The 15580-nt window shown below is 33.5% G+C and overlaps 2 protein-coding genes across 2 annotated transcripts in view; one reads left to right on the top strand and one right to left on the bottom strand.

Moving 5' to 3' along the window:
- LOC134163987 (uncharacterized) overlaps nt 1–15580 on the top strand; it is a 612365-nt gene that overhangs the window by 511065 nt on the left and 85720 nt on the right.
- Nucleotides 1–15580, bottom strand: part of RYR3 (ryanodine receptor 3) — a 225138-nt gene that overhangs the window by 41000 nt on the left and 168558 nt on the right. The window contains exons 64-70 of the mRNA XM_062619313.1: nt 14665–14746; nt 10087–10217; nt 8396–8716; nt 6717–6957; nt 5159–5246; nt 4962–5054; nt 264–278 (exon numbers count right to left, since the gene is read on the bottom strand). Of these exons, the coding sequence (XP_062475297.1) occupies nt 264–278; nt 4962–5054; nt 5159–5246; nt 6717–6957; nt 8396–8716; nt 10087–10217; nt 14665–14746 (971 nt within the window). The remainder of the gene's footprint in view (nt 1–263; nt 279–4961; nt 5055–5158; nt 5247–6716; nt 6958–8395; nt 8717–10086; nt 10218–14664; nt 14747–15580) is intronic.

The raw sequence follows: 15580 nt of genomic DNA on the forward strand, positions 1-15580 counted from the left end.
GACAGCAGAGGCAGAATATGCACCTAAAATAATTATAAAAGGCAACTTTACAACATTCGCACATTAAGCAACATGTGGGAGTGCAAAAGGGAATTTCAGCTGCTCTGGTCAAATACTGCCCCTTTAACTTGCAGGAAATTTACAGGAGGTGGAACGTGGGCTTTCACTTTGTGACGCCACTGCTATGATCAATGGAAAGAATGCTTGGAGCCTGATCATCTCTAAATCTAAAACAAAGACACATCATGCACTTTGACCTGTACCTTTACTTGCATGGCCTGTATGAAAGAAAAATAAAGGGAAAAAATCATAAGTAAAAGAGATGAAATGCTGAAAATTTTACAAGTTAGTAATAAACTGACTCAGCTTTACTAGGATAATTAACACATTATAAGTTTTAGCTATAATAATAGCCTGTAAGTGTATCATCAAATGAGATCTTAGTGAAAAAAAATTATTCAGCTTAATCCTTATTAAATGATTGAACTTCTGAATTTATCTATTGCTATTCAGCACTACCATTTGTTACTTCAGCTCACAAGAAAGTACATCTAATAAGTAAGCACATCAATATGACTAATTACTGTATCTTTTCCCAAGATCATTAAAAACAGAAAGGTGTTTGGAACTCTGGATAGTCCAATAATAAAAAATATTCACATTTTCATGAAAATAGCTCTTTCTGCCTCTTTTCCCTGTAAAATATGATCGCAAAAAATTATGTTTAGAAATGGATATCGAACTATCACTGTGAAGACGCATTTCATTTATGGATGTATTTTCCCATTGCATAGCTCATTACTATTTTGAAGACAGCCTGAGAGAAAACTTAAGCTCCTATCTCTCAGCAGTACCCATTCTGAGACCACTATTATATACTCAACTGTAACTCTTATACATACACAGTTTTTATTCCTGTTTATGATGTTAATACCATAAATACACTTAAATAAACATGCATACCATAGTCAACAATACATTATCATTGTGTCAGACAATCTTAAGAAGATAAATTCAAAGTCATATAGTTATGGTAAAATGGCAAAAAAGTTCAACTGCTACTTATAGGAATCCTTGACCAGGCATGGGAAAATACTATAGAAAACTGTTAAAAATAAATATTAGAAAAAAAAAACAACCCACCAAAACCCAACAAAAAAACAGAAACTCAAGAACCCCCACTTCTCTGATAGGTCTAATAGTAACTTTGTTTTCTTGTGATGCTTGAGTTAGCCTCAAAATGTTGAAGCCAAGTTATTAAAATATCTTTTTATATTCTACTATATTTATATTACATAGTGAAGAAAACCAGCTACAAGAAAGACTGAAAAACTAATCATCAAATTAAGTGTTTAGCATCTCAGAATCTTCAATACCTTACTCAGACAAATAGCAAATTTTAATTGAAAAATGCTGCACAGACATGGCTCAGCTTATATGCACCAAAGGTAAGTAAAGACAATATGTTAATTATATTTCATTTATTGGTGATGGCCATAAAAGTAATCCACTCATGATTTACAATAGTATATCTAAAGGAAACATATTGCAATTGAAATAACAGATCTAAACCTCTTGCAGAAAATCCTAACATGAAATGCTCTAATTATCATACATTTGCAAATAATATGCATTACATATTGCAAATGGGCACATGCCACAATGTAGTTCTGTAATACAACGTGGATCTTATGTCTGCCTCAAACTCCTATAATAGGTCTATCCAAATGCTTTTAAAAAACAGATTAAGAAAAAAATTAAGAATGAGAGCCAGTCAAATAAGCTTCAGTAGGCTATGCAAATTCTTAGCAACTGAGGTTATATATCCAGCCACACATTCCTTTAGATGCAAAAGTTACACAAGAAAAATTGCCCACATATGTATTAGACATTTATTATGTACATGTGAATGTGTGCATTTAGTCTTTTACATCAATTAACTGTAAACTACAATAGGACAACATTGAATCTTAATAAAAATACTATTTTACCAACAAACCTATGAAAAGTTCAAAACTAACAGATTAGTGGAGTTGAATATGTTTAAATTCTCCATTTCAACACTCCTATTACAAATCTGTTATTTCAGTGCAATCTAAGTTACCAGTCTCTCTCAGTTCTCTAACTTACCGTTCCCCTCCGAGCAATCTGCTGCCATTTTTTCAGAAAAGAAAAATTAAAAACTTGCTCAGCTGTTAATACATTTATTTGAGAAAATATTAACAATGGTAATATTGTATAACTCAAATACAATGGGTACGTTATCAATTTACTGAATGCAATGATGAATCGTTTGTTACCACTACTATTAGTTACTGATAAATAATAAAATCCTTCATTGTCTGCATGTTTTTTTCTGGATATGGCATGTGAAGATACAAAACATGGTATATCACACCTTACACGCTTGTGCTATCAGAGTATTTAGCATCTTAGGAAAAACGCTCTGTTGTAAGACAGTTGTCTAAAGCAGCCCAAGATCAGCATGGGGCCTTACTCCTTTAAGAGACCCCAAACTGTTCTGCCTCGGGCCAGCTGTTAATAGGCAACGTTCATATTCACAGTTATCTACACAGTCTCATGCTGGATAAATATTAGATATGATTACTTCTAAAAAAAAAGTAATGCAAGTACAGAGGAAGTGGTGATAAACAGAAAAGTGCTAATTATTCTGTTAGCATACTATTTCCTGAGCTGAATATTAATATTAAAGCAAGAAATTATAAAAACAATATTCCCTGATGTAATGCCCTCTACTGATTATTCTCTGAGGATATAAATAAGTATCAAACCTTGTAAAAAACCTGAAATTCAGTTACATAGAAAATTTCTTTTTTATTCCAAACCATGCAGTCTTTTAAAAATATTATTCAGATCTAAATGTCTGCTTTAATGAATGTGCTAGTTTTAGAGCATTTACATTATACATTATATACATTATATACATTATACATTATCATCAATTTCCTGCGTAGAAATCATATATAGAAAACCAACACAAAAATTCTAAAAGACGCCTCATGTATTGTATCATGATATTTAATTCATCATGAAACAAATGCCTAAATGATCAGCTGTTCTGCAATCACTCCTGCAGATATCATATTAATAAAATAGTAATGAAAAATACATTAAAAAATATTTTATTTCTTCCTATATTAGCAATAACCATGCACAGTGCCCTTAAACACTATGTTTTTATTAATATGCTTACAAAATTTATATGCATATAAAAGTATAATCTTTATATATAATGTTACGTACTGTATATCCAAATGAAGGAAAGTACGTTTACAGATGCATCTACTTCCATGTTATATACAAATACACTATGAATACTTTTATAAATGTATCTCTATATTTAAATATGTACTACAGGAGTTTGAAAATGCAATCTCAAAACCAAACTCTTTCAAAGTTGGGGCATATAGATTCTTGATGTTAAATTCCTGTGATTTTATAATAATTGGAGCAGCATGAAGGATACCTATGTTTCATTTTGTAAAGGCTTGTTTTGTCATTCCTGTCATTCCAGACTGACTATGACACTAGCAGTTTACATCATATTATCCCTTTATCAACACTGCAGTGAGACACAATTGTGATTAAGTATGAATCACCTGATTCTAAACTACCATGCTTGAAAATAAAGTACACTTAACTCTTTCCTCCTCAGGCCAATTCTAATGTATAAAAGTTGAAGTATATGTAAATAAATGTATGTGTAGCGATTGCCATATGATAAAAGTACAGAACTACGTGATAGACTGTTACAGTACCAGTGATCAGCAAACAGCCTGGACTGTGCCCACTATGCATCTCACTAAAGAGGATTATGCAAACATTTCAGTTCTATCACACAATTTCAAGGAGGTGCATCTTGAAAACAAAAAAAACACATTAAAAATTTCATTTTCTCCAAATACGGAATTCTCTATATCGTCTGAATTGCTGTTCAGTACCAGCCATGAAGTAATGATAAGCAGAAAATCTGTTATTTTTTTGCTTGTAAACTTTCCAATATCAGGGTCTGGCTTAACCATATTTCAGAACAAAAAAAATATAACAGAAATTAAGCAAATGCTTTTTAAGAGAATTAAGAAATGTAATAGCATATTTCCTGTGACCCTGTTGCCTAAAGCTGGACTTACAGTAGCTAGGTTACAATCATAATACAGTGAAATACAAAAGCGTAAACCCCACCACTTCCCTGGAACACTTTCAAAATAGGATTACACCAAACACATTACAAACATGAATAAAACAAAGGGTTCTTTGCTATATTCACCAACACTAATTTGGAATTAGGCTTCATCTGGCTTTAGCTGAGTAAGGCAGTCTTCCTCAGCTAATGTCAAAGTGACATTTTTTACCTTGACAACATGCATTTTCTCTACTATACAGGTAACAAATGTACTTCCCAAACATCATGTCGTCACCTTGTCATATTGAAAATAATCAAAAAAGAAATTAATGTGGTCATTAATACGAAGCAAGAGAAACAGTGCACGTGTCACACTATATTTATGAATAAAGAGGCATATGCAAAGACAGCATTCCTCTGTCAGTGTTGACAGAACAATACTGATTGACGTTGACAAGAAAAAGATTAGGCCACCAATGTTTCTTCACTAGCTTTTATACAAGAGTTTACCCTTATGGTGTTTTTTTTTTCTGAAAAATCAACAGTATATTACAATCCATAATCTCCTATACATTACTTTTTTTTCGATTTTAATCTTCTGTCTTTGACTACATAGCAGACATTTAACAAGTAACTCTAAGGTAGATAGCCTACAGTTTGTATAGTAGTTGTCATGTCTATCATGAAGAAATAATACTATTTTTAGTTTCTTCTACCAGCACAACACCTGCAATCTGAGCAGATTTTCAGAGCCTTTTTATAACATACTAAACACATGCTGAAGACTTAATTGATCCACAAATTTTTATTAACTTACTTTAGACATCTTGCTCTTGGTGTCGCCTGTTAAAAACGCTAAATTGTTGATTTCATTCTGAATCACAAAATTTTGTTCTTCTCTTTTGAAATTCTAAAAATGGGGGGGAAAATCACCAGAAGTTTAATTCATCTGCAGTTACCACATTTAAATTGAAAAATAGAATTTAATGGAATAGAAATTGTACATTGTCTTACATGTGATTTACACCACAGGATAAAAACTTCAGCTACCATTCGAAAGAGTTCATCGGAATCTGCATCTGGTTTCTTTAGCCAATTGGCTCTAATTACAAAAACAAGAGAAATTTAAAGTAAGACAACCGAATATAATAATCTCTATTTAACAGATCAGGTTGCATTTGTGTAGTTAATCTTGGAATGGAATGAGAATCACCTCAATTTTCCATGACCATGGTTAAAGAGACCATTTTTCGTGGCAGTTTAACTAGGCTCCAACAAAACTCCTAATTCTTCTCTACTTAATTCTTCATGCTCCTCCTTCCCCTGGTATCAACACACAGTTTTGTGCCTATTACATGAACCAGACTAAAATACAGACCTGGCTGAAAAGCAAAAATATTTCCCTGACTATTTCTCTATCCCCTTCCCTCCAATCATTGATCTAAAAAAGAACACTGCAAGGGTGTGAAGGAAATGAATGAGTGGGTAAAGCTATAACATATGAGTGCTTCACTTGATTTATTTTTGTAATCCAGGACCTAATACAATTTGTCTGGGTCTGTCTGCAGAAGGATGCTCAGAAAACGGGCAAATGGACTAACAGATGCAGCCCTCTTAAAGATGTCCAAATTAAAATGCATTAATATGGCCATGCATAAAGTGGGCACCTGACAGCACACATGAAAGGAATTACTATGTTATAACTTACGCGCATTAACTCTATCTGTCTAGTTTGATTTCTCCACAGCCCAGTTAAAACTGTGGTTTTAAAGAATTTGAAGTTTTTCCTTGCCAACAAGGTATGAAATAGTAAAACCTTGAGTTCATCTAGAAAAAGCAAATAATTCTCAATAAATTGGTTCACATGCCACATGATCATGCATGCAGTGAAAATGCTTCTAACTAGCCCAACATGTACTAACATCTAAAAAATGTACATAGACAATGACTGTGTAAAGAACAGTGTTGTTAAGGATATAATTAAGATATTGTAGATACTGAGATACTATTGATACTCTTCAGAAGAGCATCTTGGGGTCATGTTCTGGGACAAAAGAAAGGGAAAGTGTAGGCACAGAATAATCCTCCTGTAAATAGTTGAGGAGAAAAAGTTCTGGTAATTCTAAAGCCAATATAATGTTGTCCACCTTTTATTTCCGTCTTAAAAAAAAACAACAGAAAGGACTAATATATTTGTCGTATTATCTACAAATAGAATGGTTCAGTAAGGCAAAATGGTTTTACACCCTTTCATTAATAGTTAAGGGTTTTAGCTATCTTTTAGTTTGTGAAAGGCATATTCATTGTAATGCCACTGAACTGCAGTAGCATATATAGCAAGTCTAGTCAGGATAAGCATTCTTAATAATAGTGTAGTTACAATACAACTAAATAAGCCTAATGCATCTGAGAAGAGGTTGTGTATTCAAGGTACATCATTCCATAAATTAAGAATCTTAAAATACTCAGGATCTGATTCTCAGCATAACATTAAATAGATTTCTGATTATCTGATCATGGAGTCCAGTACATTAACTAACAAATATGAATTTAATTATTGTTTTTTATTTACCTGTTGTTGTCTACATAACGTATCAACATTGGATAGAAGGCGTAAAGATCTCTACAAAGAACAGCAAACTCATCAAGAATGAGGAGCTCAGCTTCTTGGGTGTCAGTTTTACTATCTGCTCTCAGTTGCTCCTCTTCCATCACAATCTTTATAGCTTTCTTCTTCAATTTCTCCAGTGTTGGAATAAAGTGAGTTTTCAGCAGATCAGGCCTAGCTTTGCTGATGATGGGTTGAGCATAAACTATACATAGACAAATATAGACAATCTTATGATTAATGTGCAATTGATGTTAATATGAACTCTGGAGTTCTAGAAAACATAAAGGTCATAACACTTCACATATTTTTGGACTATCATAAAATTATTAATAAAACTACAAATATAGCTTTTGTGTATATTAAGAGATTAAAAGCTAGTTACTGAGACCTCAGATTGTAAGTATTTCAGTTTTAAGTCAAATAAACTACCATGGTTTTGGCAAGTCACACATCTCTAACTTAGAACATACACAATGCAGGGATTGAGACACAAAGTCCTCACAAAAATACTGAAATTTTTTGTTTGTTTGGGGTTTTTTGAATGTGTTTTTTTTGTATACCGTGTCAGAAAATAGTCAGAAGATGGTGTTCTGGAAGAATTCCTGTATCTGTTTTGCCTTGGGCAAGCTAAAATGCATAGAAAATAGTCAGAAGATGGTGTTCTGCAAGAATTCCTGTATCTGTTTTACCTTGGGCAAGCTAAAGTGAATAGAATTAATGACTAATCCAAGGTCATAGATCTATTTTCTACAAGCATTTGTGATAAAATGCAGATCACTTAAGCCAAAATTCCTTGTAAGAACCTCACTAGTACATTATCGCCTTACATAGATAAGCAGCCACTACAAAACTACAAGCAGTGGTCTCTACAGTTAAGCAGCAGACCTCTTACTAAATTTTAATGGAATCATTATTATTATTAAAGAACTCTTAGTATGTAAAATAATACTGAAAACCCAGTGCCAATGGCAATTACAGTTTCACAGGAAATTATTACTTCTACATAGATTTTCTTGAACCACCTTATTATATATTATACTTTTACACTTTTTAAGACAAATGATAAAATCTGGATACAGTATATCTCTTCAGATAGCTAGCTTTTAAATGTTACAGGACATTTTGTGAAATCCTTCTGCTCATTTAATAGCTGGAAGTTACTCAGGCAAAGCAACTAATTCTGAACTTGGATTACTTCTGTGATTATTTCACCTCACACTTTTTCTTTCCCTTTTGACCTTATACTTCATGAATAGAATTCATGTGATTTATACCCCCTACTACAATAGTCAGTTCTTGGGTGTCTTGAAAATAATTGGATTTTGATCCATTGATCCAACTCCAAATTAAATGCAAAGGCTCTTATACAGTGCATAGAGAAGGCAAGATTTTCAGAATCTATTATGGTGTATAGAAAGCACTCTGCTTATAGTGATACTACAATGCATGCATAAAAATAACAAAAAAAAAAACTTTTAAAAATTAAGATTTCTTTCTCTTATTTATCTATTCTTTATCTTTCTTTCTTGTTGTTTTCAATTACAATTTATTATTACTATAGCACTGAGTAATACGGTAAAGTGTAGCAAAGCAAAGAAATGTGATTAGGTACCATTACTCTTTACAAATATTTAGAGTACCTGCAATTCTTTTCATCCAAGATGCTTCATCTATTCCCAGATTGTTGTTAATGATTTTCAGAATGTTTCCAAGGACGATGCTCAGATGCTCAGATGTTATCATTGTACAGCAAGGCCCAGTGCTTTGAGGAACACTCTCTGGCCCTCTTTCCCACCAGTAGGATAAATAGTTGCATAGCATGGGTAAGATAACCTCAATTACATGAGGCATTTCAGTGTACCTTGCTCCAGACTCTGCTAAATCATTAATTTCCTTTATTAGTCCATCCAACTGGGGGATCTCTGGACACATGTCTTCCACTGTATCAGGCATACCTAAAACTGCAAGTAAGGGTATAAAAGAAAAATATTAATTAACAAAATAAAAGGGAACATATATGTTCATCTATGTTTAAACCCTAAATACAAATGTCATTGTCACTCAGGTTTTTTTCTTTCACCATCTTGGGCAGATGTATTAAAACTTTGGAGCATACATGAAGATCTTATCTCATAAATGATGCCTTTCTGATAATGTGCATATAGCACTGATGTAGGCAATCAATGCCACAAAGATATGGCTTTACCATAGGGTGTCCTGCAATTATATGGTGGGAAGCCCAGCTATGTGAAAGTGCAGAACTGAGAGCTTATATTGGGTAAACTCAGGCCATTGTTTTTATAACCTTTCAAAACTTTCATGTCAATTTGCAAAAGATTAAATCCACTTCAGGGAAAATAAAAAAAGGCAGCTCAAAATCATAGGCGAGATTAAAATGAAAATGTATCTAATTAAAAACTCTTCACATCTATCTCCCAACAAAAATGATAGGAAAGAATTCAGTTTCCCAGATACTTGTATTAGAAATTGAAGGGTGCTTAGTGCTTACTCAGCAATTAACAACCCATCATAATCTAATGCCAGTCACTCTAGTAAAATTCTTCTTCCACTAGTGCTGCTTCTATAAGGTAAAGCTGAAAGGAACAAAGGGCTAGCACAAGCTTTTCATTAACTGCTTTTATATAAAAAAATTAGGAAGCATATAGAATTGATCTACCTACTTCCACCCTCCTTCCCCACAAAGGAACAATGATTTTGGCACCTAATGACTCCTACAGTGGATCAATGAGGAAAATACTGAAATACTTTTGAGTCCATCAAGAGTAAGGGGGGAGAGAAACAAATGAAGAAAATCTATGTAAAAGACTCATGTTCCTTTGATTAAGGTTTCATGGAATCAGTCATATTCTGTCAGGAGTTCCCTATACCAAAATGCAGTGGAGTACTGGTAAGACAACAAAATACATAGATAATTGCCCTGTTCACACAAATAAGATATTGCACCTCTTGCATGTTGCTAGTAAGAACATAAGCATACAATCTGCTATGAAGTTTTGTAATGTAGATATGATCTTCAACTAAGCTTCAAGTTTTACAGTATGCAGCTTCAGAAAAGAATTCAAACATCACATTCAGAAATACATCCAAATAATCCAAATATGCTAGGAGAAAGACAAAAATGTTAACAGTCTCAATAAAGCACAGCAAGGCTAAAATGACAAGTAATGAAAGAGTAATAGTAGGAGTCCTCTACTGAGGCATACATTCAGGTCCTTTACATTATTACAATTTCTATTACTATTAGTTGGAGAGGAGCAAACAGGTGTGTGTTTTTGTTTTGTTTCATTTTTTCATGAGGAACAGTACTTACTTGCTCTTTCTCTTGCACTTTTTGTGTTGAAGACAGACAATGGGTTGTAATGGTTGAGAGAAGGTTCAAGGAATGCTACTGGAATGGCTGCTGCAAGAGATGCTAAGCACTCACCAAGTGCAGGACGCTGCCTGTATGAGACATCAAAATTTACCTGAGAGGAAAAGTCTTTCACAGGCTTTCAATGTCTAGCATGCATTATAAAGCACCAATATTTAATCTGATGTAGTTTATGTTTTTAACTATTTGACAATTTTGAAAAATTTTATTTTTCACATGACAAAATTTCTGGAAATTATGTTGATATAAGAAACAGAGTTTTAAAACAAATCAGCCTGTATCAAAAATTCTATGTTAAAAGGTAAACTGCTTCATAGTGCAACAACACAAAACACATCTAGAATATGCACAAAAAATAGATTAGTAACTGCATATTATTATAGCTGCAGTTTGCTTGAACAAGGAGCAAATGAACAGAATTTGTTTTGGCAGTCATACCCTTTTTCAAGATTTTACTACTTTTCGATACATATGTATACATACATATATAAATACACATTTCTTTTGCTTCACACATTTACCATTTGCATAGTTAAATGACAAGAAACACTACTGCCACTCATTGAAGACTGATTTTATGACTTTCTGGGTTTCTGTGTGGCACGCTCTGATAGAGGCAATACAGCATTCCCCCAAAAAAACCTTTGCAAGTTCCTATTTGTCTGTTCTGTACTAGCAATAGGACTCAGCATCTTGATAAGCTGGATGAAGGAGATGATCCATTCAAAAATAAACCTCACCATAAAAACTAACCAAGCCAAACTGACAGCAACAAAACTTGCTCATCATCTGCCTGCATACATACTACATACCAGAAAAAAAAAAATAAACAAAAAGAGGTGGAAATGTACAGATGAAGGTGCAAGAGATTCTGAAACAGTCCCTTTCAGCATAAGACTAGACCCACACTGGCTAAGGTACTCTTCTGAAGTTCTGAATTTCTGAAGCACTGTTTATACAAGATGCCTCCCAGATTTTGTTATGCTTGACATACAGATTGGATAAAGATAGTACAACCTTATATCCTCTGAAGCTTCATGGCATTTTTTTGGAATGGACATGGACCTGTTGGAGTAGGTCCAAAGGAGGGAACACAGAAAAGATCAGTGGGATGGAACACATCTCCTATGGAGAAGGGCTGATAGAGTTGGGATTGTTCAGCCTGGAGAAGACTCCAGGAAGACATTGTCGCCTTTCTGTACTTAGAGGAACTATAAGAAATATGAGGACAGACTTTTCAGGAGGGCCTGCTTCAATAGGACAAGTGGTAATGGTTTTAAACTGAAAGAGGGTGGATTTCAACTAAATATAAGGAAGAATTTTTTTTTTACAATGAGGGCGGTGAAACAGTAGAACAGGTTGCCCAGAGAGGTGGTAGATGCCTCATCCCTGGAAACATTCAAGGTCAGGTTGGACAGGGCTCTGAGTAGCCTGATCAAGTTGAAGATGTTCCTGTTCATTGAGAGGAGTTAAACATTTAAAAGTCCTTTCCAACCCAAACTATTCTATGATTCTATAATCATTCAGCTTTCAGGGCTAACTACAATATTTTTTAAGATTCATTTGTGTCAACAAAGCCTGCCTCATTTTATGACCTAAAGTCAAAAACTGTGATCCATCTAGTACCTCATCTTTAACTGCCTATGTCAATGTTTACCTCATAACCATGCTGGGATGTGAAAAGTTTTGCAACTTTCTACCCTCCAACTTCTTTTGTTCTAGGAGAAACAAAAGAAATTGGCAAAAGCAACGGCCTCACAGAATTAAAAACATTATAAAAAAGGTTTTCTGTTCACTTGGGTATTTAATGTAACATGATTCACATTACACTGCTTCAAGTGTGAATGCCTATTCAATCTCTGTACAGAATTACTACAGTTTACTATTGTTTTACTGCCATCAAAGAAATGGAAAATGCAGAAATCAATTACCGCAAAATCAAAAAGAAACTATGTTCTCCACCTATAATCTGTGCCATTTGCCTTATATTCTGACCATCGATATAGTGTACATTTTGCAACAGAATACATGATACATTAGTATCATAGATAGCAACCACAGAACATTTCATTAAAAATCAAATTTTTGATAATTTTAGAATTCCTACTAAATTTAAAAGCACAGCAAAGTTCTCTTCCAATTTAAATTGGGTGGAAAGCTACAGTGTTTTATATATATAGGAGATTTCATAAATTTTCCTAAAAAGGAAACATTATTACATCTTTGCCTTCTTTTGGATCAAGGAAAAAACCTGGGTGTGTGTGTGCATATAAATATATATGTACACAAGCACATATTAAAAAGTAATTTGAAAAGACTAACATCAAATGCACTAAGGCTATTAATCACATGCATGACAATGTCATAATGCATACCCATCTTTCCATATGAAAAGAAGATTCCAAGAAGCCAAAAGAAGGTGAACAATTACACAACAAGGCTAAGAATATTACTCTTTAAGTACACAGCTACTTTATGTCATATGGATTTCCTAAATATGAGAAATCAAGGAAAAGCCTATAATTTTGCAGGACAGAAACTAGAAAAGATAAAAATAATTTCAGAGTCACTGACATAAAAAGCAATGAATGTAAAATAAATCACTTAGGAAACTGAGTGGTTCAATAGACTTAGAGTAAAACATACTTAAAGAAAGCGAAATTAACCCTTCAGACAAAATATTTTAGGAAGACAACTAACTGGAAACATTTGCTCCAAAGAATGAGGAAAAACTGTCAGAGACTGAAATGCAAGTCTTGGAGGAAGTGAAAAACACTTGAAATATAATGAAATCAATCTAGTCTTTGAGAAACCAACCAAGATAAAAGACCACCAACTGATGACAATCATGAAGAAGCACTTACTATTACACCATTGTTACAACAGACTTTCTTGCATCTTTCGCAGTCTTCATTTTGAGAAGCCTCAAACAGGTCAAATCGAAGTCTTGAACTGAACAATCTGGATATGTATGTATGATTAAATACAGCAGTTAATGCCATATTTAACTACATACTTTTTTTTAAAGTGCTACGATTTCCTAACTTGCACAGAAGTTTGTATCTCTTAATAGTGATACAGATATTTCATCAGTCGTTCTAAAAATCCATTAGAAATATGCTTCTATAAACCAGCTAGGAAAAGAATAAGATGCCATAAAAGGACATAAAACTTTTGGGTACTGGATATGAAAAGGGAATTTTCAACTTTATAATCTAAATTCCTGATGCAGTGCAAGAAAAGAAATGGGTACCCAGGTATAGAATTCATAGTCAGAATGACTACAGCAATAATACCACACTTGCCAGTGGAGCATTAGGCCTCAAAGAGGTCAAGGACTACTGTATTTTACATCCGGTTCTTACCATTTATGAACCACAGAGACATTTATAGAAGAAAGATTCACAGAGAAAGCAGAAATATATCCAATATCCTAAACAAGCTAAGCAGTCCTTGTACAATGGAGAAAACCCTTGCACAACAGAAGTTTGTCACAACAAGGCAGCCGTAGCAATCCAGCTTTGTATTAGTCCTGAGCCCCAGCAGTCAGGGGGCTTGTAGAATCATCTGAACTATTTCAGCCATGAAAATTGATATTCACCTATGAATAATGAACTATGACCATCCTGCAATGAAAGGTAAAATTTCTGAATATCCCTGCCAAAATTCAGTAGGAGAGAAAAAGAAAAATGCACTTTGAATCTAAATCTGGGCACTATTTAACTTGAATAACTGCTCAAGTCAGGTCAATCATTTACTTTTAAGTTTTGCTGAAAAACTGAACAGTGTGTTTGACATCCTACCAACCCACCTAGACACTAATGTCTACCTACAGTTTAACAGCCTGAATGAGACTAGTGAAAACCAAACTAACTGAAATTCACAGTTGGTAACTTCTCACACAGCCTTTGGCAACTAATTCATTTCCTTGGTTATATCTGACCTGATCATTCTTCCCTTCTAAAAAGACAACTGCAGTAGGAAAAGGTGATGCAACTAGATGCTTAAAGGAATTGTAGACGCTACTCTTTTTAAATTCCAAGTAACTGGCATTTTCCTTTATAGACTTAAAATCTCTTAGAATGCTCTAAATATACTCAAGATTTTGCTGCTTGGGACAACTATTTTAAGAAATCTGTGTAACCTTGGGTGTGAGACAGACACAGCCTACTTAGTACTCAGCCTGCTTACCTCAGCAGTATGTGATAGCCAAAATTTGAGAAGCTTGCTGGCAAAAAGTTAGCTTTCCTTATGGGAGAAACAAACTCCCTGCAGATATGCTACCATATGCAGGATGAATTGTTTGCTTTTATTTAGTTTGGGCTGTTTTCTGCTTGGTTGTTTGTTTTTTTTTCTGGAGTAGAATTGAATTCTAAGGTATAGGCAACTACATTCCAGCTCAAGTATATTTTAAACATGCTCACACTGTTTCAGATTCACCTTTCATTTGAATTGCTTTATTACCTAAACAACACACTCCTAATGAAAAGATTTTACATGCTGTTTTTCATTCAATACCTTTCAACATAGATGTTTTTCCCAGTCCCAAGGGAATATAGGCTACAAAGAATTCTGTAACATGAAACTTGTACATCACCCACTAGAGGAAAACAAGAGGTAGATTATTAATATTTATTCAAATAAAGACTACTTTCTAAATATAAAAAATGTTTTACATAATCTGAAAAACAGTGTCTAAAACTTCTAGTGTATGTATGACTGAACATTCTATTGTTATTTATCTTAAATACACTATCTGTCATCTACATTCATGCCAAAAACTAACAGAGCAGACATTTCAAGAGGCCAGCAAATACTTGCTAATTAGATATTGCAGATTATCACACTTGCAGAGTACAGTTTTAATCTAAATGACATCAGTCTGTATGTTTAACTTCCACAAACATGATCTAAAGGCTCCCCACATTTTAAAAGAAAGTGGGCTATCATTTTCTCAATTATCTTTTGCTTTTTGAAAATCTGATCATACAAATTTATACAAAATGCTGGAACAGCATATTGCTGAATCTTGAAGCATTTCAGTCATTTTAAACTGAATGATGTTAAAAATAAGGAAAATTTAAATTAGAATATCTACAGTGGTTTTCAAGTGTAAGAAAAAAAACACAATAAATTAATAGTGAGTTGTCTCCTTCAATCTAATGACATAAAAATATGCAACAAAAATAAGGATAATTTAATTTTCTATAGGAAACTATTCTCACCCACACAGCTGGTAAGAGAGCAATTCAGAGGAAACTTTAATTTCTTTCTCTCAATGCTTGCAGAAATATTGTACATAAGTAACTTGAAACGTACTAAGTATTTTTAAACATGAAATAGAAATTATGTACTATGCAGCTAATATATGATTTAATTCTGGAAATATGCATGTTAGTGAAAACAGAATTTCATCCTTTGAATTCATGCAAAC

This window comes from Pezoporus occidentalis, unplaced genomic scaffold (assembly GCF_034315485.1).
Source record: "Pezoporus occidentalis ecotype Australia unplaced genomic scaffold, CSIRO_AGI_Poc_V1 ctg21, whole genome shotgun sequence".
NCBI lineage: Eukaryota > Metazoa > Chordata > Aves > Psittaciformes > Psittacidae > Pezoporus > Pezoporus occidentalis.